This window comes from Erinaceus europaeus, chromosome 21, assembly GCF_950295315.1.
Source record: "Erinaceus europaeus chromosome 21, mEriEur2.1, whole genome shotgun sequence".
In the NCBI taxonomy this organism is placed as follows: Eukaryota; Metazoa; Chordata; class Mammalia; order Eulipotyphla; family Erinaceidae; genus Erinaceus; species Erinaceus europaeus.
The window spans coordinates 37,075,821-37,102,570 of record NC_080182.1 but is presented as its reverse complement, the minus strand read 5'-3'; the positions used below and the strand labels follow the sequence as shown (position 1 = coordinate 37,102,570).

At 46.1% G+C, this 26,750-nt stretch overlaps 1 protein-coding gene across 2 annotated transcripts in view; it reads left to right on the top strand.

The window, feature by feature from the left end:
• Positions 1 to 26,750, top strand: part of RFTN1 (raftlin, lipid raft linker 1) — a 273,063-nt gene that overhangs the window by 11,315 nt on the left and 234,998 nt on the right. For both annotated transcript variants that reach the window (XM_016191112.2, XM_060180858.1), the window contains exon 2: positions 12,098 to 12,250. In XM_016191112.2, the coding sequence (XP_016046598.1) occupies positions 12,106 to 12,250 (145 nt within the window). In that variant the 5' untranslated portion in view covers positions 12,098 to 12,105. The remainder of the gene's footprint in view (positions 1 to 12,097; positions 12,251 to 26,750) is intronic.

The following is a 26,750-nucleotide window of genomic DNA, read 5'->3' as shown; positions in this document are numbered from 1 at the left end:
TAGCTGTTGCTGTTGTTGGATAGAACAGAGAGAAATCGAAAGGGGAAGGGAAGACAGAGGAAAGACACCTACAGACCTGCTTCACCACTTGTGAAGCGTCGCCCCCTGTAGGTGGGGAGCCGGGGGCTCAAACCAGGATCCTTAATGCCGGTCCTTGCGCTTTACACCATGTGCACTTAACCCGGTGTGCTACCACCGAGCCCCCAAGGCCTTTTTTTTTTTTATGACAGAGAGAGATGGAAAAACAAAACAGTGCCATTCCTGCATGTGTGCAGTGCTGGGGATTGAACCCGGGGCCCTCAAGTGTATGTCCTATGCTCTGACGTTGAACCTCCTCCCTGGTCAGAATCACTTCTGGTTTTAAATTGATTTTGCTTGTTTTCCTGGGGTGCCAGAGATCAAACTTAGGCTCTCAGACATTTGACGCATGTGCTGTACTACTGAACCATATTTCCTCCCTCTCTTAAAAAAAGAAAGAAAGAGAGAAAGAAAGATGTTTGGGTCCCACCCCCAAAGGCCTGTACATCAGGATTTTTTTTTTTTTTGCCTCCAGGGTTATTGCCGGGGCTTGGTGCCTGTGCCAGGAACCCACTGCTCCTGGAGACCGTTTTTTTCCCTTTTGTTGCACTTGTTGTTTTATCATTGTTGTGGCTATTATTGTTGCTATTGTTGTTGCTGTCGTTGGATAGGACAGAGAGAAATGGAGAGAGGAGGGGAAGACAGAGAGGGGGAGAGAAAGAGAGACACCTGCAGATCTGCTTCACTGCCTGTGAAGCGACTCCCCTGCAGGTGGGGAGCCGGGGTCTCGAACCGGGATCCTTACACTGGTCCTTGTGCTTCACTCCATGTGCGCTTAACCCACTGCACTACCGCCCGGCTCCCTGTGCATCAGGATTTCTGAACAGCGTTCTAGGCGATTCCAGCAAGCAAACAAGCCCGGGAGCAGTCTGACCCCCAGCACTGATTTTTCTGATTGATTTTATTAGTGATTACAGGATCGTAAGTTTACAGGGTAGAAGGCCACACTGTACCCACTGCCAGAGCTCTGCACCCACTCCCTCCCAGTGATCACCACCATCGGGCTCACGGAGCCTTGGAGACACTTCTGTTGTTTATACAAGTTCAGTTGCTTCAAAGCTCTAAATCTGGGAGTCGGGCAGTAGCGCAGCGGGTTAAGTGCAGGTGGCACAAAGCACAGCGACTGGTTAAGGATCCCGGTTCAAGCCTTGGCTCCCCACCTGCAGGGGAGTCGCTTCACAGGAGGTGAAGTAGGTCTGCAGGTGTCTTTCTCTTTCCTTCTCTGTCTGCCCCTCCTCTCTCCATCTCTTTCTGTCCTATCCAACAACAATGACATCAATAACAACAACAATAACTACAACAATGGCAACAAAAGGGAAAAATAAATAAATAAATAAAAGCAAAAACAACTCTAAATCTCACGCGTGAGTGAAACGATGCAGTAGTTGTCTTTCACCACTCACTTCCCTCAGCGTAACCACCTCCAGTTGATCAGGAACACTCTTGGCGGGTACACTGTGGTTAGATAACCGCCAGGAGGCGGTCGCCCCGTAGACCACGCACCTTAGCACTTTGCCGAGTGTCTGTTCTGGTGCCTCATGGCAGCACCAGAGATGGCGCTGAAGTAGTTCCCCGGGAGGTGGGGTGGTACTGTGGTGTCTCCCCTTCCTTCTCTCGTTTGTACTCTATCTTTTTAAAAGGGGAAGAAAACGTGCTTAGAGGTATTGTGCTTCCATCATTCCCTGGGACTGTATTCCTTATTTTGTGCCCCAGGAGTTGGGTAAAGCATTGTACTTCCAGGCACGAGGTCCAGAGTTTGAGCCCCGGCCCTGCACATGCTGTAGTGACGCTCTTGTGTCCCTCCCTCCTTCTGATTAATAAATACCTCTCTAACATTCTGTTTTCAGTTCTCCTTCACTGTCTATCTTAGATTATTTTTGTGGGATCTCAAGATTTGACACCATCTGGGTCGTTGACTGAATTTTCAAGTTTTCATTGATATTTCTGACTAGAGGAAGCTGTCCCTAGAATGTAAAAAAAACAAAAACAAAAACAAAAAAACCCTTTTTTGATTTGGACTCTCAGCTTTCGCTCTGTGTGCTTGAGTGGCACGATAAACATGCTCGAGTCTCCTCATAAGGGATCTGAGTGTAGAACTAAGAACTGACTGTACCAGCTGACCCGGCATCGTTGCGTGTAATCGCCCGGCTCTGGTTGCTTGTCATGAGCTGTTGGCAGTTGTTAAAATTAGCTGTACAGTCTGCCTCCGATTAGCAGCAAGTGTGGTAAATGAAGGCTCACTCTTAATGAAACTAATTTGTATTGAAAATATAGCCACATTTATTACGCCCGTTATTAAATGCATGCTAGTAGATAGTGAAAACAAACCCTTAATCTGAGGTGCTTCTTACAAACCCGTGATGAACAGTAATGTTTTAAGGAGGCAATTCTTTCTGAAGACAATTTTTTTAGTGTTTGACAGGCATCTTGGGAAGTGTTTCAGAAACAAACTATATACATATATATATATGTTGGATAGGACAGAGAGAAATGGAGAGAGGAGGGGAAGACAGAGAGGGGGAGAGAAAGACAGACACCTGCAGACCTGCTTCACCGCCTGTGAAGCGACTCCCCTGCAGGTGGGGAGCCGGGGGCTCGAACCGGGATCCTTACTCCGGTTCTTTTGCTTGGTGCCACTTGCGTTTAACCCGCTACGCTACCACCCCACTCGCACTAGAAATATTTTTAAGGGGGCTGGGTGGTTGGCAGAGCCAGTTAAGTGCACATATCAACCATGCACAAAGACCCAGGTTCGAGCCCCACTCCCCACCTGCAGAGGGAAACGTTTCATGAGTGGTAGAGCGGGTCTGCAGGTGTCTCCCTTTCTCTCTCCTCTCTATTTCTCCTTCCTCTCAATCTCTCTTGTCCTTTCAAATAAAAATAGAAGGGAAAAAATTGGAAAAAATGGTCACTGGGAGTAGGCACTGAGCCCCAGTGTAACAATGGTGGAGAATTTTTTTTTAAATAAAGGTTTTAACATTTCAGTATTTAGAATGTCAAGGGACATTGTATCTCACTGCTGATCAGCTTCTTCTGGAAGCAGCTGCTCTGTGATGCGCTCTTTCTATTTTTTTAATATTTATTTATTTTCCCTTTTGCCCTTGTTTTTTTTATTGTTGTTGTAGTTATTGTTGTTATTGATGGTGTTGTTGTTAGGACAGAGAAATGGAGAGAGGAGGGGAAGACAGACAGGGGGAGAGAAAGACAGACACCTGCAGACCTGCTTCACCGCCTGTGAAGCGACTCCCCTGCAGGTGGGGAGCTGGGGGCTCGAACTGGGATCCTTACGCCGGTCCCTGCGCTTTGCGCCACCTGTGATTAACCCACTGCGCCACCGCCCGACTCCCAGTATGTTATATAACAGGGATTTTCTCTAAATGCTCCATGCTCTGCCCAGACCTGCTATAACAGCCAGCACTAGGTGAAGCTGTTTCTTGTCTTTTTACCCCTCTTACTCCCATCTCTCGAGAGCAGAGATCAGGCTTCCCACTTTCACATCTCCTAATGGAGGGCCTGGCTTAACGCAGACCTTAATACGCTACATGTGTGATAGATGTCTGGCATGAAAGCACAGTTTTGGAGCAGACGTTCCCTGCCTCCTAGAGCTGACATTTCCTGCATGAAGCTGGTTCACTATGTCCCAAAGACACATTCTACTCTACTTCTTGATTCCCCCAGAATTGACTTCAGAATGCTCCCACTTGATGACCTTTGTTTAGGGATCACTTGCAATCTTTAATATCCATTCCTTGAATCTAGGGAGCTCAAATTGCCCAGGAATGACTTTGTCTTTCACCCTAGTCAATGGCTAGTTACTTTTAACCAATTTTTGTTAGAGAACTGGACTTCTACTTTGGTTCTTTCTGCTAACTCAACATAGAGATGGGTGAAGACTTTCTTTCCTCTACTTTCCAAGACCTCTTAGAAGAATGTCTTGGTGCTGGGATGACAATGAGACTCAGACACCTGGTGCAGAGATATGAAAAGAAGGAAAAGGAGCTGCCTGTACAATTGCCAAATAATTGAAGCCGATCCAGTGATCAGCTTATACATAGAATAAGTAACCTAGGTGTTATATGAAATGATTATAGGAATTTTGAGGGACAAGGCAAGGCTATGGGGGTGGGAGAGACCCCAGATAAAGCTAGGAATTTATCTAGACTATTATCTGTCTATGAGAATCTCCTTATAGATAGTTTTTAGCATGTGGCCTTTGCAAATATAGGCAACAGCATTAAAAGGAGAAATAGCCTTGAATAGCACTGTTCTTTAAAAAAAAATTATTTCCTTTTGTTGCCCTTATTGCTATAGTTATTAGTGTTGTTACTGATGTTGTCGTTGTTGGATAGGACAGAGAGAAATGGAGAGAGGAGGGGAAGACAGATAGGGGGAGAGAAAGATAGACACCTGCAGACCTGCTTCACCACCTGTGAGGCGACTCCCCTGCAGGTGGGGAGCCGAGGGCTCGAACCGGGATCCTTACACCAATCCTTGCCCTTTGCGTCACGTGTGCAGAACCGGCTGCACTACTGCCCGATTCCCGAATAGCACTGTTCTTATAGGTGATCTAGTGAGCTAATGCCCCAGAGTGAGGGGGAGGCAGATGGGCTAGTCCATGGGCCTCTCAGAGGGGTTCACACTCCACCATGCCCCTCAGGAGGTCACTGTCTGTGTGCGGAGAAGAGCATCATTCACTAACAGAACCCCTGCCCTTAGCATACAACCCAGCATTCCTACTCTTAAATGTATTACCTTAGAGAGATGAAGACTACATCCACATAGAAACCTCTCTGTAATGTTTACATGCATTTTACTCACAATCAGTCTCAAAATAGAAAAGAACCAAATGTCTTTACAAGGAAGGGAAGGGCTAGGACCAGGAGCTGACTGCATGTCAATTTCGATGGATTCTCAACTGAAGAGGAAGCTGACTTGTGCAACTCCAAGATTTAGAGGTAGAAGTGATCTGTTTTGTTCAGGAATCTGAAACTTTGACAGGCTCGGAAAAAGCAGCTTCTTCCTGATGGCGTTGAGGGCTTGTCTGAGGCAGAAGATCAACTTTTCTTTTTTTGTTTATAAAAAGGAAACACTGACTAAACCATAGGATCAGAGGGGTACAACTCCACACAGTTCCCACCTCCAGAGCTCCGTATCCCCTCCCCTCCCCTGATAGCTTCCCTATTCTTTATCCCTCTGGGAGCATGGACCCAGGGTCATTGTGGGTTGCAGAAGGTGGAAGGTCTGGCTTCTGTAATTGCTTCCCCGCTGAACATGGACGTTGACTGGTCGATCCATACTTCCAGCTAGATCAACTTTCAAGACGGCACAATGGCAAGATGGTCTCCAATTTGATGCTAGCTGGCATGCCTCTTTTGAGGGCTACTTGGCCTTCCTCATGGTATGGTATGTGTGTTCTAAGGTCAGCCATTTCAAGAATCAGTCAGAAAGTGGCTACTACCTGGTCCCTAAGGTTTGGGTCTAGAAACTGTGACATCTAGCTGTTTTTTTGGGTTTTTTTTTTTTGCCTCCAGGGATGTTGCTGGGCTTGGTGCCTGCACTACGAATCCACTGATCCCATGGCCATAATTTTTTTTTGATAGGGACAGGGAGACACGGAGTGAGGGGGAGACCAAGAAGGAGAAAGAGAGAGACCTGCAGCACTACTCTACCGCTTATGAAGCTTCCTCCCTGCAAATGGGAACTAAGGGGCTTGAACTGGGGCTTTGGTCATGGTAATGTTCTCTTGGGGGCTGCAGAAGTCTAACCACAAATGGTGCCAAGGGCAGGGACCAGCACAAGGATCCTGGTTCCAGCCCCGGCTCCCCACCTGTAGGGGAGTCGACTCATAGGCGGTAAAGCAGGTCTGCAGGTGTCTGTCATTCTTTCCCCTCTCTGTCTTCCCTTCCTCTCTCCATTTCTCACTGTCCTATCCAACAACAATGATAGCAATAACAATAATAATAACAATAAAATCAATAGGGCAACAAAGAGGAAAAATGGCCTCCAGGAGCAGTGGATTCGTAGTGCAGGCACCGAGCCCCAGCGATAACACTGGAGGCGAAAAGAAAACAAACAAACACATTTTCTCTTCCAGCTGTGCCACCAGCTGACCTCTCTTTCTTCTCTTGTGTTTTTTCTTCTCTTTTTCTGTTTTTGATGTGTCGCTGGGGGTGAACTCAGGGCGTTGCATGTGACACACCACTAAGCAGCTTCCCTGGTCCAGTTTTTCACTTTTAAAAATTATTTATTTATTTACTTATTTTAAAGAACTTATTTATTTATTCATGAGAGTGATAGGAGGAGAGAGAGAAAGAACCATATCACTCTGGTACCATGTGCTGCCGGGGATTGAACTTGAAACCTCAAGCTTAAGAATCCATGCTCGAGAAGAATCCATGTGTTATCCACTGTGCCACCTCCCGGACCACACACTTTATTTTTAAAGAGAGAAAAGACAGAAACGGAGAGACGTCACAGCATCTTTACAGCACCAGTGGCACTCACCTTTCTGCAGTCTGTGTGCTTACCTGTGGTGTCGGGGTTCGAGTTCAGGGCTTCACACAGACTCACTCGCTGGTCCCCATTTGCCGACATTCTATTGGTCAAGAAGTCACAGAACCCAATTTCAGGAGGGGTGACAAAAAACCCGGCTCTTGATAGAATGAGTGTCTGAAATCTTGGGGGGACCCTATTTAAAAACTACCACATGTGTCTTTTACTTTGTGCTCTACTTGAAATGTGACTCTGAGGGGTTTTACTTCCACAGTCACTCCTGAAACGTCCACGTGAACAAAAACGTGCAGCCGTGGTGCAGACAGCCTTCTGTCTGTCTGGCACAGCTCACCCCTCTCTCTCCCCTCTGCTTCTCAGCTCTCCCTGTCCTCAAAATCCATGCCCGCCCCCGACACCAGTCCTCTGGAGGAATGCTGGTGGAGCCAGCGCACATGGTACAAGCTAAGGTTAGAGAACTGTACACTAATCCAGGGCACCGTTATGCTGTACCTGGGCTTCCCCGTTTTGGGGAAGCTGTGCTTTTCTGATGGGAGCTTAGTTGGGACTGTGATAAGTTCTTTCAGAAAGATAACCAAAGTCTTTCCTGTTTTGACGGGGTGGGGGTTGGTTGGTGAGCCGAATATAGGAAGGAGCTAAAGGAACCGCAGGTGTGTGGGCACTAAGCAGGCACAACCCTGAACACAGAAAGCATGAGAGGAGCCCATTCACCATTCACGCTCTGCCTCTGGTTGCTGTTTCACGCTGCTCCTTTCCCAGAGAGAGCTGTGCTTTGAAAGCAGCTGCTGCACCTGGGTCCTTCCTCGCCCCAGAGAATAGCAGCCCCGGATTTAAAGACAAGGATCCCCCGAAGTTGCAGCCTCATAGCCGGCTGCTGCCCTTTGAGTGCTGTGTGTGTGACTGCAGAGAAGACCTGCCTGAGAACCCACTGTGTCCTAGCAGATGAAGCCAGGGCCCTTGAGGTGAGCTCGGGCTGAGGTCACAAGCTGGGAACAGTCTGATGGAGGCTTTAAGCTCAAAGTCGCTCAATGGGAGTGTTCCTAATGCCTTTTGAAACACCTCCTTCGCCCCCCCCCCTTTTTTCTCTAGTCTTTATTATGAATCCTGGTGACCCAACCTCTTTTTTATTTATTTATTTATTTTATTTATTTATTTCCTTTTGTTGCCCTTGTTGTTTTATTGTTGTAGTTATCGTTGTTGTCATTGTTGTTGGATAGAGAGAGAAATGGAGAGAGGAGGGGAAGACAGAGAGGGGGAGAGAAAGACAGACACCTGCAGACCTGCTTCACCACCTGTGAAACGACTCCCCCTGTGAAACGACTCCCCGGTGGGGAGCCGGGGGCTCAAACTGGGACCCTTATTCAGGTCCTTCTGCTTCAGGCCACCTGCGTTTAACCTGCTGTGCTACCGCCCGACACCCTGTTGATCTTTTTGTGGAACCATACTCTGGCACATGTTCAGTTTCACCACTCCAGTCCCCCCTCTCCTTTTTAATTCAAATAGACAGTGAGGCAGAGAAGAGATAGAGGTGGTGAGATGGCACAGCACTAAAGCTTCCCGTGGTGATCTAGCACTTCCCACAGCGTTGGGCCATGAAGCTTCCCCCAGAGCTGCGTTGCCCATGGGGCTCAAACCCAGGGCCGGCCTCAGGCGCAGCAGTGTGTGTGTGCTCTATTGGGTGAGCTATTTCCTGGTCCCTCCCCGCCTCTTTCTCTTATCTTGTTATCAAGGAAACTGTCTTTATAGGAAATGCTGGATTTCTCTGAAGTGTCAGTGGCTACCAGGAGCCTAAGCTCAGCGTCCTTCTACAGAGATAGTTGAGGTTTCAGAGGAGATGCTGATGATTTCGGTATCAGAGGAGTGAAGCTCACGCATCTCTGATGCTAGAACTTAGATAAGTCGATGGCAAGAACAGGAAGTTAATTTTTTTCTTTCATTCAGGAAGATGATTCAGCAGGGAGTATGCAGTACTTGCCTACGTGAGGTCCCAAGTTCTATCTCCAGCAACGTACATGCTGGTGTAGGTGCTTCTTCTTCTAGCGTTTGCCCTTCTTCCGTAGCCAGTCAACAGCGTCAGGTTGAGCTTGATGTCAAGTTTCGAGACCTCCTTTGAATCTGGAGAGGTGGCAGTCGTTGACTATGTGGGTCATAGTCTGTCTGGAGCCGCAGGGGCAGTTCGGGTCGTCTCTGGCTCCCCAGTGATGGAACATAGTGGCGCACCAACCATGGCCTGTTCGATAGCGATTGAGGAGGACCCGATCATAACGTGCTAGGTCAAAGCCGGGTTGACGCCTGCAGGGGTCTGTGATGAGGAGTTTGTTCTTTACCTCAGCTGACTGCCAGCTCTGTTTCCAAGAGTCTGGAACAGAGAAGTTCAGTGTAGGCGTAGGGGACCAGATTGGGTGACGAGATGTCAAGCATTGGACAGGGTGGGCAAAGATATCCGCGTAGATTGGCAGGTCCGGTCGAGCGTAGACGTGGGAAATGAACTTAGATGATGCCGCGTCCCGATGAATATCTGGCAGGGCGATGTTGCTGAGAACCGGCAGCCATGGAACCGGGGTGGAACGGATGGTTCCAGAAATGATCCTCATGGAGGAATATAATTTGGACTCGACCAAGTGGACATGGGGGCTACGGAACCATACTGGGGCACAGTATTCTGCAGTGGAATAGCATAATGCCAGAGATGATGATCGCAGTGTGGAAGCGCTCGCGCCCCATGAGGAGCTGGCCAGTCTTGCAATGATGTTATTCCTCGCGCCCACCTTTGCTGCAGTTTTTATGAGATGTTCGTGAAATGATAGGGTGCGATCGAGAGTAACGCCAAGATAGACTGGCTGGGCTTCATGCCGGATTCTCGTATCGCCGAGCTGCACATTAAGCTCACGCGTGGCCGAGGCATGGTGTAGATGGAAAACAGATGATACCGTTTTTGCAGTGCTAGGGATTAGTCGCCATTTTTCACAGTAATCAGATATCAGAGACATGTCTTTCGTGAGTGTTTCCTCGAGGATGTCAAACTTGGATGCCTGAGTTGCACAGCAGATGTCATTGGCGTAGATGAACTTCCTTGAAGAAGTTTCTGGAAGGTCATTGATGTAAATATTAAATAGCATAGGAGCCAGAACAGAACCCTGGCGGAGGCCACTTGAAACAAGTCTCCATCTGCTAGACTTGTCACCCAAATGCACCCGGAATCTTCTGTTTTGGAGAAGAAACGATATAGTGTTGGCCACCCATGGAGGCAGGCATCTTGAGATCTTGACCAGGCGACCACGGTGCCAGACCGTGTCATAGGCTGCTGTGAGATCAACAAAGACAGCACCCATCTTTAAATTCTTCTGGAATCCATTTTCAATGTAAGTTGAGAGGGCCAGGGCTTGTTCGCAGGTAGATCTTCCTGGGCGGAAACCAGCCTGGGCGGGTGATAGGAATTTCTCTGTAAGAGGAGAAATATGTGACAGAAGCAGCCTCTCAAGGAGTTTGTAACACACGGAGAGGAGGTGCTGAGAACTCTCCTCTGTCTTTTGATACGTCAATACTTAATTACTTACTTATCACCCCTGGAGCTAATCACTGGGGCTGAATGTCTGCCTGATGAATTCACCGCTCCTGGCGGTCATTTTTCCTTTTATTAATTTTTTTCTTTTTTTTTCTTCCTAGATAGTACAGAGAGAAATTGAGAGGGGAGAGAGACATTGACAGGGAGAGAGAAAGACACCTGCAGACCTGCTTCACCATTCTTGAAGTTTCTCCTTCTGCAGGCTTGGGAGCAGAGGCTTGAACTGGGGGCCCTCATGTAGCTTAATCATGTATGCACTTACATCCTTTGTTTTAAGTGAGAAAGTTTTTGAGAGAGAGGTCTCCTCTTGGAGGTCCTCACTCAGTCCTCTGAGGAGAAAAATGGGTGGAGAAAAAGGCAGGCTAAGCCTCTGGGCTATTTCCAGTTCAGCGCTGGCGGTTCCAGAGAACACTTCTCCCTGGGTTACCTGTTCCCCCAGCACTCAGGAGCCTCCCTGTCCACGTGTCTTCTACTTTCTCCCAGCGGACTCCAGACAGCTTGCTTTTTAGCCGTTAAATATGCAGGCTCACTACATATCAGCGTTTTAAATCTGCAGAACTACGGGGTATTTTACAAGTAATCAGTTCATGCAGATTGCACATAAATCATGCCTGCTCCAGCCTTTTGGACACTAATGTTCCCTTATTAAGGCATAAATAGGCCTTCCTGTTCTCATCCATCCTTTTAGACTTTTTTTAATTATTGCAAAGTATAGCCTGCTTGTCATCCCATCCCCACTGCCCCCCACCCCAAGGATGTTTCCCCCACTCCCATCCCTTCCCCGTCCCCATTGCTTTTTTTTTTTTTAAGTTTATTTTGTTTTTCTGGTGCTTACCAGATTGCCTTGGGAAGCTGGGCACCTTGTGAATGGATTAAGTAAAAGGAAATTCTTATCTCCGAAAGGAAGCGGTCACCATGTTTCTGTTAGTGATATTGTTGGCCAGTTACCTTCTTGTGAAATACTGTCTTGATGGCAGCCCCGCAGGCAGCCCGCAGAGAAGGGCAGCCTCCGTCCTGCTCAGCACGAGGGAAGGAAAACATCTTTCGCTGAAGTCTGGGGAGTGGAGAAAACCTCATTTCACGAATGTCCTTCTCCCACAGTTGTAGACGTTTTTAAGAGCCCTGCCCCCTCCTTATATGCACATTTCTTTTCCCATTTCTCTATTTTCTTTTCCAACCCTCACTACACATCTTCCGTCTAAAGCACATAGATTTCTGCTCTTAGGTTTTTTCTGGCCCCGCTATTAGTGTTCAGCCAGTTTTCATTCTGGTCTAAAATGACTCTGCGAGCGTGGAAGCATGCTATTATTTCCTGTGGTCTGGTCTAAAAAAACGAATCAAAAGAGGGGACTTTTAGACAAGGCCCATAAAAACACCGCCGTCTACTTTTAGAGATGTTTTATGAATATGAATCTCTGTCTCAGTAATTACTGTTGAGGGGAGAAAGGACTTTGGAAATTGGAACAACAACTTATTATTCTCTCTTAGCAACCACAGCGAAGGTGACACATCTTTTGCTTTTTTTTTTTTCTTCTTTTTTCGATGGGCTGACACATAATGCACCGTATTGCTTTTCAGATCCCACTTTTTAATCATGTATACAGATTCGAGTGGGACTGAAGCACTCTGAGGTATTCTTGTCCTCAGTGAGGGGAAAAGAGATATAAAACAGACATGCTTTGGGTGTCATTTAAAAATCAGAGAGGATGACTGGTAACGGTGCCTTCTTGGAAGAGAGGAGAGCTGGCCTGGGCACTGAGCATAGTTCTCTTGGTGCTAAGGTCGGCTATTAAAATAGACTTTAGATTTCATAAAGGCTGCCTGACTTTATGTATTCTTCAGGGAAATTATGGGGTCTTTTATACTATGGTGCTTAAAAATAAAATCTCAGAGCGAAACAAAAATCTCACGTTTCTTTCTTCCTCTTGTTTCTTGTGCGGGCAGCTGCCGAAATGGGTTGTGGATTGAATAAATTAGAAAAACGCGATGATAAGCGACCTGGAAATATCTATTCGACTTTGAAGAGGCCTCAGGTGGAGACCAAAACAGATGTGTCCTATGAATACCGCTTCCTGGAATTCACTACCCTGAGTGCTGGTGAGTATAGATGCCAGGTCTCATGAGGGGCAGCTGGAAGCCCACCGGGGCAGGGCCTGTCGCCAGGGCTGCCACCTGGAGAGGGGGGTGGGGTGGGAACCCAGGAGAAGAGTGGGACTGTAGAAGGGAGATCTTGTGGCCGGGGAGATAGCATAATGGTTATGTGCCCGGGGCTCCGTGGTCCCAGGTTCAGTCCTCAGCACCACCATAAGCCAGAGCTGATGAGTGCTCTGGTCTCTCTGTCTCTTTCTCTCTGTGTGTCTCACCCATTGGAAAGTGAACTAAGTGAGGCAGGGTGGTGGTGCTGTTGGGTGAGAGCACATGTTACAGTGCGCAAGGACTTGGTTCTGAGGGCGCGGCCCCACCTGCAGGGGGCAAGCTTCACAAGTGGTGAAGCAATGCTGCAGGTCTCTCTGTCTCTGTCTCTCTCTCTCTCTCTCTCGGTTTTATTTGTTTATTCATGAGAAAGACAGGAGGAGGAGGGAGAAAAGAGACATGTTCACTCTGGAACATGCACTGCTGGGGACCGAACTCAGGACCTCATGCTTGAGAGCCCTATGTTTAATCTACTAAGCCACCTCCCAGACCACCTTCTCCCTCTCTTTCTACCTCCCCCTTCCATTTCAGTTTCTCTCTGTTTCTGTCCAATAGATGAATAAGTAAAATTATTTTTTTTAAAAAAGCAAATAAGTAAAATCTTTTTTAATAGAAAATAGACTTCGTCTAGAAGATTTTCACCTTTCAATCTTTCAAAGGTAGCAGTGAACTGAAATCAGAGCACAGTTAAAGGAGACATGAGTCAATTATTGCACGCACTGGGTAGACTCTGGCTCCTGGGCCAACCCAGAGAAAATTAGCCTTGTTGCTTCCCATTGCTCTGACTTCCACTCAAAGCTATGTGTGTCCACACTTCACTGTCTCTCCAGAGGACTCATCTATCAAGGGCTGGTTTTGCTTCTCCTCAGCCAGAACGTGTTCTGGTCACCACAGGATGGCGTGTGCTAGAGCTACTGTGTTTCTGCTTCTTCCTGCTGTAGTCCCTCCTGCTGAGGCTCCAGCTGCTCCAGGATCCCAGAGAGAGGGAGAGGGAGAGAGAGACGGAGACAGAGAGAGACAGAGAGAGAGAGGTGTCCCTGCAAGGGCTATGCTGTGTGCCCCCTGCAGGCTCCCTCCCCAGTTGGAAGCCAGCACCTTCCTCGTCAGGCTGTGCTCTGCTGACGTGGTTGCTGAGCAGTGACCCCCACCATCCTCTTAAACAGCCACGCTTGCCACGTCAGTTGTCCCAGACCATGCCTCCTCCTCACCCAGTTTCTTTCTCTTTTTAATTAAAATGTTTTTTGTTGCCAAGCAAGCTTTTTCTTTTTTAAATTATCTATTGGCTAGAGACAACTAGAAATCAAGAGGTAAGGAGGTGATAGAGAGACAAAGAGACACCTGCAGCCCTGCTTCACCACTTGTGAAGCTGTCCTACAGGTGGGGACTGGGGGCTTGAACTTGGGTCCTTGTGCACTGTAATGTGTGTGCTCAACCAGGTGCGCCACCATTCAGGCCCTCCTCACCCAATTTCCATTCTGTCTCTTAACCTCTTCTTCAAGCTGCTTTTGAAAATGTTTGTTATATAGTGAATGTACGATGAACAAACCTTTCAGCACATGGTAAGAGCATTTCATCACCTGTTACTTGTTCAAAGAATACTTGAGTTTGTGCAAGATTTGGGGCATGTAGAACAAAGTGGGGGTGGGGGAGGAAGGACATTATAGGAAGAAGATGAGAAGGAACTGTGCTGACTGGACTGAGGTTTGAAATATTGATTGTTGAGATGCTCAGACAAACGGGGGAATTACTTTTCACATTGGATTTCAATTTCTTTTATTGTTAAGAAGAGGCATTACATCTTTTTTCTTTGCCTTCTCTTCTGTATCTTCTGTCCTTAGGACAGTGCCTGGTACATAGTAGATAACCATGAGGATATCTCTTAAATGAATATTTAATGTAAGTTTTTATATCTTGCTTTTTGCAACTTCACTCTGTGGAGTGAAGTATGCACACTGTCGTGCCACTGTTCCGAAGATATGATTTAATGACTATGTGTGATTTAATCACTCACCACACTATAATTTATTTAGTAGTCTCCTTTCATTGGACCTTTAAGTTATTTCGGGCTGTGGGCTATTATAAATAATGTCATGAGAAGAAGTGCTGTATGTAAATCGAAGTGCAGCATTTCTGCTCATTTCCTCAGGAATTACCGAGTTGAAAGATACCAATGTCAGGACTCTTGATACATTGCCAGCTCACCCTCTAGACAGAATCTGTTGTAGAAAACACAGATATCCTCATGCCAAGTGTGTTGGCTGGCTCGCCTGGATAGATTGGGGGGGGGTGGTATTTCCAGCTGGTGTACAGGGCTTTCCTCAGCTTGGCTTTGCCCTTGGTGGATGTTCTCAAACTTGGTCCCTGGAGGATCTTCTACTTCACAGTTATAGCTTTTTCCCTCAGAATACTCTCTTCCCCTTGTCTCCACTTGCTGGGAATACTGGGAGAACCTGGTTGAGCGTGGTGAGGTTTTTCCCATTGAAAAATGGGGAACTGAGGAAACGAATCTCCCTGTGAGACTTTCTCTTTCTGAGGTTGATCTTGGGAGAGGTACGGACCTCAGTTTTCTGCCTCCCTGTTAGCTTACTCCCTGTCTCCAGAGACCTTGCATTTTTCTGCCCCCAGGGGCTCGGCATTCCTTCAAACATTAAGCCAGCTCCCCTGCCTCACCCTGCATTCCTGATACAATGGCCGCTCTCTTATTATCTACATCTCAGTGTTCTGCTGTGTCTAACACATGACTTAAGGTCTCCTCCCTATTCTGCTCATTTTTTTTTTTAAACATTTATTTATTTATTTTCCCTTTTGTTGACCTTGTTTTTATTGTTGTAGTTATTGATGTCGTCGTTGTTAGATAGGACAGAGAGAAATGGAGAGAGGAGGAGGGGAGAGAAAGAGAGACACCTGCAGACCTGCTTCACTGCCTGTGAAGCGACTCCCCTGCAGGTGGGGAGCCGGGGGCTCGAACTGGCATTCTTAAGCCATCCTTTGCGCTTTGCACCACGTGCGCTTAACCCGTTGAGCCACCGCCCGACTCCCTGCTCATTTGATATATTCTCTTTCTACCCTCAGGACCCTCCCTGCCTGCAGGGTATTATTAATCCTACCAGTTAAACCTCTCGCAACAGTTGCTAAAGAAGTTCCTACCTTTCCCAGCCCCTTTTACCTTGCTCCGCCCCTTTCCTAATCATGTATGGCATTGTTGGGCCACTTCCGTTTCCGACTTGCCACTTCTGTTTGCTAGCCTTTGAGAGCTTGGGCGAGGGGATGAATAAAGTTTTTGAAGTGCCTCACCACCACCAGCTCGGTTCCTGGGTCACCTCTCTCGCATCACTGGCCTGGCATCCACTTTAGATCAGGTAGCTCCGACAGTGCCTGAAGTGATTCCTTCCTAGCATCCATCCCATGAGACTCACTCTTTTCTGCATGCCTCTAGTTCGTCAGTAACCCCCCATGTGACACTTTATTGCAGTATACGTCAAACGTCAGACTTACTGGTAGGTACTTCCTTGAGGGGTAAAGACCAAGCATTTGCTCACTTGTCTGTTCATCTTTCTTGTTCACATTTTAAAAACCTGAGACTAGTATGCTTTAAATAATTGGTTTCTGGTAAGTCTTTGAAGTTAATGTTACACATGCTGACTTGTTTCCCTGGTAATCTGGCAGGTTCTTGCCCAGATATTGCCCGGCACCATTTGTTACCTGAGCAGGCATTTGTCAAGAATCCACTATGTGTTAAGTCTTGTGCTGGGGCATCATAGCCTTGGTCTCATTTCTCTACTCATTTTTGAGACATGACCAAAGTATATAGTGCCACACTAGAAGGATTTGCATTGTCTAAACCCATCAAGTAATCATGTGCCAGGATGCAGGACAACCCCATATCCCAGAAGTCTATAAAGGCCACTTTGTAATCCCATCCATTTCCAGCCACTGGTTTTATTCTCTAATGAGAAAAACTAGGAATGGAATCAGATGGTTTGTATGATTTTTTTTTTTCTGCTACTTTTTACTCAACGGCCTCATTTTGAGATGCACATTGTATTGTTTGGTGTGTCTGCAATCCATGTTATGTTACTGCTGAGTTCTATGTAGTCTACTGCATGGATGTACAACTTCCTGTTTCTCTATTTGCCCATTAGATGGACATTAGGGTAATTTCCAGTTTTTGAATATTACAAAGGAGCTAACGACCAACATTTGCCTTTATGTGGCTTCTTGTGTCATTTTGTTCTCACTGTCATCCAGTGAGCTATGTGGGTCCACTCATTCACTCGTGCAGATCAGGAAATGGGTGCTCAGAGAAGTTAAGTAGCTTTCCAAAAGCCGTGCCTGCAAAATGATGGGAAAAATTCCAACTTAGATCTTTTGGGCATCAAAGTTCTTGTGCCTTATAAACTACAAGGTGCTAGACAAACAGGCACTAGCTCTGATGAGAATATTCTTGTTAGAAAATTTACGTTACCATACAGAAGGGTGTAAGAATATTCCCTTGCCATATGTTCTAGAAATTTTTAAGTAGCACTGATATGCTTGATTTATTTATTTATTTATTTTTATTGAGACTCATCTGAGTGTCTAGGAAATTGCAAGTTGGAGAGTGGAGATTGGACTACTTCCATCTGGTGCCATGGGAAGGAAGTGGGCCATATGCATTAAAAGCAAAACAAGGGGGTCAGGCGGTGGCGCAGTGGGTTAAGCGCATGTGGCGCAAAGCGCAGGGACAGGCGTAAGGATCCCGGTTCGAGCCCCCGGCTCCCCACCTGCAGGGGAGTCGCTTCACAGGCAGTGAAGCAGGTCTGCAGGTGTCTATCTTTCTCTCCCCTTCTCTGTCTTCCCCTCCTCTCTCCATTTCTCTCTATCCTATCCAACAACAAATTGCGTCAACAAGGGCAATAATAATAACCACAACGAAGCTACAACAAGGGCAACAAAAGGGGGAAAAATGGCCTCCAGGAGCGGTGGATTCATGGTGCAGGCACTGAGCCCAGCAATAACCCTGGAGGAGGGAAAAAAAAAAAAAAAGCAAAACAAGACCAGTGTTAACACCATTTCATTTTCCCTTGCTTAAAACTCAGTGTTGTTGTGGAGGAAACTGGAACCTACAACCTCTCTTGGAGGGTTGACAGAGGTGCAGAGCAGCAGGGATCTCGCAGTGAAGCAAAGAAGCTGCCAAAACTCTCAATTCTGGGAGATTTGATTGGACCTTAAATTTTCAATTAATTCTGGTCACCGAGGGATGAACCTGCCCTTTGAATGGTTTTACTGCAGATGGAGACCTATAAAGCATCACGGTTTCTGCAAAACAGTGCCTCATTATCTCTTTTGTGTGTGCGTTTTGCCAGCTTCTCTGTGCCAGGCCACTCTAACTCCACTTGAAAGCTACCTGCATCTGCTCTGAGAATCAACTGTGTTGTGTATGTGTTCTGTGACTGTTGACACAGTGAGACAATGTATAACGAGACCAGTGCCCAGGGCTTGATCCTTGACTGAACTACTGAGTCCAAGTCCTATGCTGTTCAGGACAGAAGCCACCAACCCATGACTGTTTAAAGGGAGTAAATAATTTTAGTGAAATTAAATAAAACTTCAGTTCCTCTGTTGCGCTGACCTTGCTTGAAGGACTCTAGCCACATGTAGATTGAACAGCACGCCTCGGGACCATGGGATGTTCCATGTGCTGACTTGTCTTTCTGCTTGCTTGTGAATGGGCATTTGGGTCATGACCAGGTTTTGATGGCTACAAATCAGACGACTGTGGACATATATTCCAGAGAGAAGAGAGAACCAGAGCTTCACTCTGCCACATGTGATACCAGAGATCCAACCTTATACTTGAGAGCTCAGAATGTTACCCACTGTGCCACCTACCAGGCTTTTGTGTGACCAGGCTTTTTCTTATTTCAAAGTCTGCTTTTAAGGGAAGCTAGTAAGAGTTCAGACCAGAGCCTGCACATGTTGTTTAGAAGAATGTATCATCTTGCCATGAAAGGTTGCCCTTGTGTCCCCTAGAGGCCATAGGCTGACAATTCACTGATTCCACAGGTCGCTAGTGAGTGTCAGTTAAGCGCAGGAAGTTGAATCTTAGGAGCATGAACCAGACAGGTGGTATTCCTGGTCTTTATCAACTCAAGCTACCACACCTAAACACTCCAGACTGGGTTGCTTAGATCACAGACATTTACTTTCTTAAGGTTGGTTCCGGCAAGAAAAGACTTTGAGAAACTGAAAGTCCGCAGTCAGGACTGGCATGACTGGGCTGTGCTGCCAGCACCCTTTCTGGCTTGCACACGGCCACTTTCTTGCTGTGAGCTCCCACAGTGTGTAGAGAGGCAGAGAGGGAGTTCTTTGTGTCTGCTCTCTTTTTATTATTTATTTAATTTATTGATTTATTCCCTTTTCTTGCCCTTGTTGTTTTATTGTTGTTGTTATGTTGTTGTTGTTGGATAGGACAGAGAGAAATGGAGAGAGGAGGGGGAGACAGAGAGGGGGAGAGAAACAGACACCTGCAGACCTGCTTCACTGCTTGTGAAGTGACTCCCCTGCAGGTGGGGAGCCGGGGGCTCAAACTGGGATCCTTATGCCGGTCCTTACCCACTTTGTGCCACCTGCGCTTAACCTGCTGCACTACTGACCGACTTAAGCCTATGGGTTAGGGCTCCACTCTTATGATCTCAATTAACCTTAATTATTTTCTTACTTCAAATATAATCGCATTTGGGTGTTAGGTCTTCAACACTTGAATGTGGGAGAGTCTATAGCACTGGGCTCGCTCATTTGTTTGGATTGACTCAAAGACTCTCAAGGTGAAGAACCAGGTGATTGTAGTAGTTGAGTGATGGTGGCAGAGGGAGTGTGGTAGCCTCCAGTCTTGCTGGAAGACTATGTGTCAAGGAAGATTGACATCTGCAGGTGGATTTGGTATTATCAAGGCAAAGGATAAACAGAAAAAGAGGGTGAAAGGAGGTGATATTCAGGCAATATGTTCAACTCAAGAAAGGAACCACAACCAGAAGACAACATTGTAAGTGTGGGAAGCTATGGGAGGTTCAGTTTGGTTGAAATGTGATGTTTGGGAGAAGGAAATGAGGAGACTAGCCTCTCTCAAGAGTTTTGATGCTTTTTTTAAAAGCTGGGGACGGTGTTGGTGACAGGACCTAACACACAATCTGCAAAGATTTTCCTGAGTTTAGAAGTAGAAAGGATGGGAAGGGTAGTACTGGAGAATAGGCCATTGCATCCATCAGGTCTAGGGTGAAGGTAGCCTCAGTCAAGTTAGAGGCAAGGGGCTAAGAGAAAGGGAGTGTCAAGGTAGATGAGGACACAGACTCTTGACTGCCGTGCAGGAAGGAGAGAGTGGAGCTTAGAGGTGGAAGTGGGTTTATCAGGCACTTGACTGGTAGCATGAGGACCACTGATTCCACTTTAAATATTTTCAAATGCTGCTCACAGCCAGTTGTCCAGAGAGCTCTGAGAGCCAAAGGGAAGGTACTGTTGTTCTCTCTTTTTGAAGAGTATGAGGAAATTGCTTTGACAGGTAGTAAGTACTCACTAGGCCCCAAGTCCAGTGTTTGAAGTCTCTTCACACAGGGTTTTCTGCTGCATTTGAAGGAGCCAACTTGTACATCTCAGTGAATGATGTCTCTGTATATTTGCGCTAATACCTTCATTGAAGTATAATTTATAGAAATAAAATGCATATCAAGTGTATGTCCTAATGAGTTCTGATATAATGTAAACATCTATGTAACTATCATCACACTAAAGACACAGGAAACTTCCCCAGAAAATCCCCTCAGCCTTCCCCCAACTCTAGCCCCATACTACTGATCTGCTTTCTGTCACTGGAGATTAGTTTCACTTCTCTGAGGAGATCATGCCAGTGAAATCACACAGTATGTGATCTTTTGTGTCTTATCTCCTTAATTTACCCTAATGTTTTTGCCATTAATCTGTACAGCTGCAAATATCAAAATCTCATTCCTTTTAGTATCTGAGTGATATTCCATTGTTTGGGTGGGTCATACTTTGTTTATTCTCCTGTTGAGCACTAGGCTGTTGAGTGACCTCAGTTCATTAAAAAAAAACTGCCTTGAACATTTATTTTTGAGCAAAGTCTTTTGTAGACATATGTTTGCATGTCTAGTGGGTAAATATATAGGACTGGAATATTTGGGTTGTTGATAAATGCATGAGGACCTTTATGAGGAATGCCCCAACTATTTTCCAAAGCAGTTGTATTGTTTTTTTTTTTTAGGTTTTTTTTTTATTTATAAAAAGGAAACTGACAAAAACCATAGGATAAGAGGGGTACAACTCCACACAGTTCCCACCACCAGAACTCTGTATCCCATCCCCTCCCCTGATAGCTTTCCTATTCTTTATCCCTCTGGGAGTATGGACTCAGGGTCATTGTGGGATGCAGAAGGTGGAAGGTCTGGCTTCTGTAATTGCTTCCCCACTGAACATGGGCGTTGACAGGTCGATTCATACTCCCAGCCTGTCTCTCTCTTTCCCCATAGGACCTTGCCCTCAATGTGCATCAACAACGGTAGAGAATGTTCCATCCTCCAAAGGGAGGCTGGACAACATACTGTATCTACCACCTGAGGAAGATGGATCCTGAAATTGGGGCAGCTTGGAACATTCCTACTCATGACCACAGAATGTGAGCTCAGACCTACAGGGATGCAGAGGCTACATAGGCTCCTAAGCTGAATATAGGCCCCAGAGCAAATCGCTGGGGTTTATAGTCAACAATATTTGTACCCCTTCCCCATATTAGGGAGCTACTCTCTTCCCTGATCCAGCTTTCTAGTCCTTTTTCCAGCCATGACATCATCTCCCCAGACAATAACTTGGGTCCACCTGCATATCAGATTTCAGGCTCAGGGGAAAACTAGTATCGTCATGGGCCTTTGGGATATAACTAAAATATGCCTACTAGCTATCTTCAAAATGGAGACCCCCAACTCTTCATCTGCACTATTCCAGCCTTTAGGTTCATGACTAGTCAACAATTTCTTTGGCTGTATACATTAACTCTTTTCAGTCACCAGGTTCCAGATGCTACTATGATGCCAACAGGACCATGCTGGGCAGGTGACCCCACCAATGTGCTTTTCCTTTGTTAACTTTAGGTGGAGTCAGAGAAAGTAAGAGAGAAATGGAGAGGAAAGACACCACCACACTGTCCCTGTGCCCATAGGTCCTGTGTCAAGCATGGCATTTCCACAAGTGAATTGTCTTCTTGTCCTTAGAAATATTTATGCTAACAAGAGCGCTGGTTATTTAGTGCCATGTGTTGTATCAATTCATTTTAGATAAACTAATGACAATTTCAAGAAGTGAATGACATTTCCTCTCTGGTACAGAAGAATAGATTGAGATCTTGAGTTGGAAGAGGTTAAAAGGGGGGGGGGGGAAGCAGGCGGCAGTGCAGCGGGTTAAACGCAGGTGGCGCAAAGCACAAGGACCGGCGTAAGGATCCCAGTTTGAGCCCCCGGCTCCCCACCTGCAGGGGAGTCGCTTCACAGGCGGTGAAGCAGGTCTGCAGGTGTCTGTCTTTCTCTCCTCCTCTCTTTCTTCCCCTCCTCTCTCCATTTCTCTCTGTCCTGTCCAACAACGACAGCAATAACAACAATATTAACAACAACAACGATAAACAAGGGCGGCCAAAGGGAAAAAAATAGCCTCCAGGTGTAGTGGATTCGTAGTGCAGGCACCGAGCTTCAGCGATAATCCTGGAGGCAAAAAAAAAAAAAAAGGAGCTTGCCCATAACCACCGAGTTGATGGGTGTCTGTAGTACATCTTGTCGTGTTTCTGAGCGCCTGAGACTTACTTCCTTGGGGACTGTCTTGGTTCAGGAACCTCCAGCACACCGTGGTAGTCTTCCCTAAATTGAAGAATCTCAGCATGAAGTTGAAAAGGAACTCGTGGGGGTCGGGCAGTGGCGCAGTGGGTTAAGCGCATGTGGCGTAAAGCACAAGGACCGGCGTAGGGATCCCAGTTCGAACCCCCGGCTCCCCACCTGCAGGGGAGTCGCTTCACAGGTGGTGAAGCAGGTCTGCAGGTGTCTGTCTTTCTCTCCCCTTCTCTGCCTTCCCCTCCTCTCTCCGTTTCTCTCTGTCCTATCCAACAACGAACAACATCAACAATGGCAATAATAATGACCACAGCGAGGCTTCAACAACAAGGGCAACAAAAGGGGTGGGGAATGGCCTCAGGAGCAGTGGATTCATGGTGCAGGCACCGAGCCCAGCAATAACCCTGGAGGAAAAAAAAGAAAAGAAAAGAAAAGGAACTCGTGCCCCACCGCTCATCTTCTTGAGCTCATCTTCTGTCTCTCCCCTTACATTCTTGCTTACGCAGCCTCTCCACCACACGCATTACAGTTTGGAGGGTCAGTTCACATTGCCACATTTTTGAAATTCCCATCTTTGTGGTTTCCGCATGAGGTCTTTAAGAACTGCCCTGTGGGATTTTTTTTTTTCTTTACATATTGTGCAAACCAGGCTCATACTTGCACTTTGACTACCAACATTAACCTCTGTATATAAATTTTGGGTGGTCATGATAATACTAGAGGGTGGCATTCATTAGCCAGAAGTCACAGTCACTTTAAGGGGACAGTTCTAATTTAATTTCCAGCCTATGTAATCTTACCCCTAAATGTAACAACTGCAGAAGCAGCTATAATAATCATTGTTCATTTAAATTTTCCCTTTTAATTTGTCTTCAAAACTGGGAAGAGGACTCATGCAGAAAGATAGCTTGCAGTTTACATGAATGTCTAACGAGCTTGATGGGGCTGAGAGTTTGAGGGCCTGGTGATGAGTTAGAAATCCTTGCACTGTAAGCCTGTGTAATACTGGAGATCATAAAAGGAGGTGATATTATCCAAAATAATGTTAACCTCCAGAGAAAGACTACAAGCCTATAAAACTGTCACTTTAAAGTAGTAATTCTCCAACTTGAGGGAGAATCAGAACCACTTGAAGAACTCTTTAAATCACAGACTCCCAGATCTCTCCCTCCCCAGAGTTGCTAAGTTACTGAGTCTGGGGCCTGGCTTGGAAATCTGCATTTGTAATGAGTTCCCAGGTGATACTGATACCACTGATCCGGGGACCATACTAGGAGAAGACTCAGGAACCACACGGGGCACAAATTTCTTTTCTTTTTTCTTTTAATATTTTATTTATTTATTTATTTATTTATTTATTTATTTTTTAAGGAAAGAGAGAAAGGCACACAGAGAGAACTATCAGAGCACTGCTCAGCTGTGGCTTATGGTGGTGCTGGGGACTGAACCTGGAACTTTGGGGCCTCAGGCTCAAAAGTCTTGTGCATAACCATTATGCTGTCTCCCCCGCCTGAGAGCAAATTTCTTTAATATGAATGGAGATGGTAGAGTATGTGATTTTTTTTAAGTACAAAATACATCCAATAAATACTTGCATACTTAGCTATGTTAATGACCAGCTCATAATTTATTTCCTTGTTGTAGTTTGTGACACACACACATACACACGCACAAACGGCCTATTTCTGTAATACAAAAATCCAGTTGACTCAATGATTCTCAAACTTTACTTAAAAACTTCTGCTCAAATTATACCCAGAGTGATTAAGTCTTAGAGAAGGACTTATACATGGGATTTTTCTTTTTAAAAATACAGTAATAGTTTAAATTCATGCTTTAGATAATCTTGGCTAACAAGACTACAAGTACTTGGGAAGTACGATTTTTCACTTCCTTAAAATGTATTACCCCCTCACTTGGCATCAAATCTCCAATATCCTTCCATCAAAGCCTATTACACACCACTTCCCTGAAAGTCCCTCTCTTAGCTTCAGTTCTGCTTTCCAAGTCCATAGTCTTCACCGAGTTTTGCTTATTTTGCTGTCTTTGTTTTTCCCCATAGGTGAAGCGCCACTCTTTATTTTAATTTCCTGTGGGTTCCTTCAGCATTTATTGCTGGCCTGATTCACTGGTAATGAATTTCTTCAGCTTCTGCTTGTCTTAAAAGCTCTTCAGGCCTCCTTCAAACCTGACTGATAACCAAACAGCATGAAGTATTCCTGGTGGAGCTTTTTTTTTTCTTTTTCACTCAAAATTTTGTATATATCGTGACAGTCCTTTTTAAACCTGTAGAGTTACTGTTGATCACTCAGCCGTTGTTCTCACAGGATTTCCTTCATAAGAGACTGTTTGCTGTTGTCTAGAAGCTCTCAGAGTTATCTCTTTGTTTTTGTTCTCCGCCATTTTAGCTATTATGTACCATGGTGAAGCTTGGATTGGATTCACTTCTGTTGAAGCTCTTCAAGTATCCTGAATCTAGAAATTTATCCCCTTCTTTAACTTGGCACAGCTCTCAGCTACACTTTCTTCAAATACGAATTCTGTCTCTGTCTTTTCCTCTTGTATTTCTAGGACACTAATATGTTATTCCTCTTGATGCTATCTCATAACCTTCTTTTCTTTAAATTTTTATTTATAAAATGGAAATATTGACAAGACTATAGGATAAGAGGGGTATAATTCCACACAATTCCAGAACTCCCTATCCTATCCCCTCTTTTGAAAGCTTTCCTTATTCTTTATCCCTCTGGGAGTATCCCAGATCATTGTAGGGTGCAGAAGGTGGAAGGTCTGTCTTCTGTAATTGCTTCCCTGCTGAACATGGGCACTGGCTGGTTGATCCACACTCCCAGCCTGTCTCTCTCTTTCCCTAGTGGGGCAGGGCTCTGGGGAAGCGGGGCTCCAGGACACATTGGTGGGGTCGTCTGCCCAGGGAAGTCCAGTTGGCATCATGGTAGCATCTGGAACCTGGTGGCTGAGAAAGAGTTAACATATAAAGCCAAACAAGTTGTTGAGTAATCATTCACCTAAAGGCTAGAATATTGCAGATGAAGATTTGGGGGTTCCACTTTGGAAAAAGCTAGTAGGTCTATTTTGGGTATATTCCAAGGGGCCCATGACTTTACTAGTGTTTGCCTGAGCCAGACAGCTAACATGCAGGGGGACCCAAGGTATTGTCTGAGGAGATGGTGTCAGAGTTGGAAAAAGGACTAGAAAGCTGGATCAGGGAAGAGAGTAGCTGGATCAGGGAATAGAGTAGCTTCCAAATATGGGAACCGTGTATAAATATGGTTGATTGTAAACCCCATGGATTTAATCTAAGGCCCATATTTGTCACAGGAGCCTGTGTAACCTCTGCATCCCTCCCTGTCGGTCTGACCTCCAGCCTCATTCCTATGCTGGTCTTTTTGTAGATTTTATGGTGGTGGTGGTGTGGCCACGAGAGCACGCAGAGTCTACTAGTCCCACACCATCCTGGCCACAAATAACTTGTATGCTTCTAAAAATTCACAAGTGAGGGGGCTGGGTGATGGCGCACCTGGTTGAGTGCACGTTAACAGTGGACAAAGACCCAGGTTCAAGTCCCCAGTCACCACCTGCAGGAGGAAAGTTTCGAGAGTGGTGAAGCAGGACTATAGGAATCTCTCTTCACGCCCGTGTCTTTCTTTTTGCCTCCAGAGTTATTACTGGGGCTCTGTGCTGGCACTATGGACTCTCTGCGCCTGATGGCCATTTTTTCCATTTTATTGGATAGGACAGAGAAATCGAGAGAGGAGGGGGAGATCACTTATAGTATCAACAGCCCTTTAAGGCTTTGTTTTTTAAAGTTATTACCATTTTGTTTATTTGGTACCAAGAATGAGCCCAGGGATTCAGGTGTAAGCAGTGCTTCTGCTGAGTGGCTTTCTAAAGCCACCCCCAATTCTTTATTATAGAAAGAGGGAGAGAGAGAAGGAGGGAGAGAAGAGATGCCAACGAGCCCTGCAGCACCCAGCGAGCCCCCCCGGTGTTGTCCATGATGCTCCTGTGGGACTCTGGGGCTTAAACCTAGAGTTTCACTTGTGCTCTGCTGGACAAACTTATCTTCTGTCACCTCACCCCATTCATGGTGCTATGCTGACCACTGGGCGTAGCTGGGCTCTAGTTAGAGCTGTGAGATGGAGGAGTCGGAAAGGAGAACGTTTCTAGTTGTCAGGGAGACTCTTCTTCCCATGATCTGCCCCGCTGGTTCTCAGTGATGTCCTCTTAATGGCAACACCATCCATTGGAACTTGCTAGAAATACGAAGTCTCAGACTTAACCCCAGGCCCACAGATTCGCAGGTCCCAGAGGGGGAGGCTCAACAGTGTGTGTTCTTACAAGCCCAGCCACAATCCTGAAGTGGCTCGAGTTTGAGAACAGCTGGAGGACCCTGGGGGTCAGGATGGACTTGGGGAGGAGAGGCTGTGTGTTGGGAGTGGGTGCTTGCAAGGAGGTTGCCAGGTTTAGCTGAAGAGAGTGAGAGATGGGTTGGGGGGCAGTGAGTGTCTTGTCAGTTT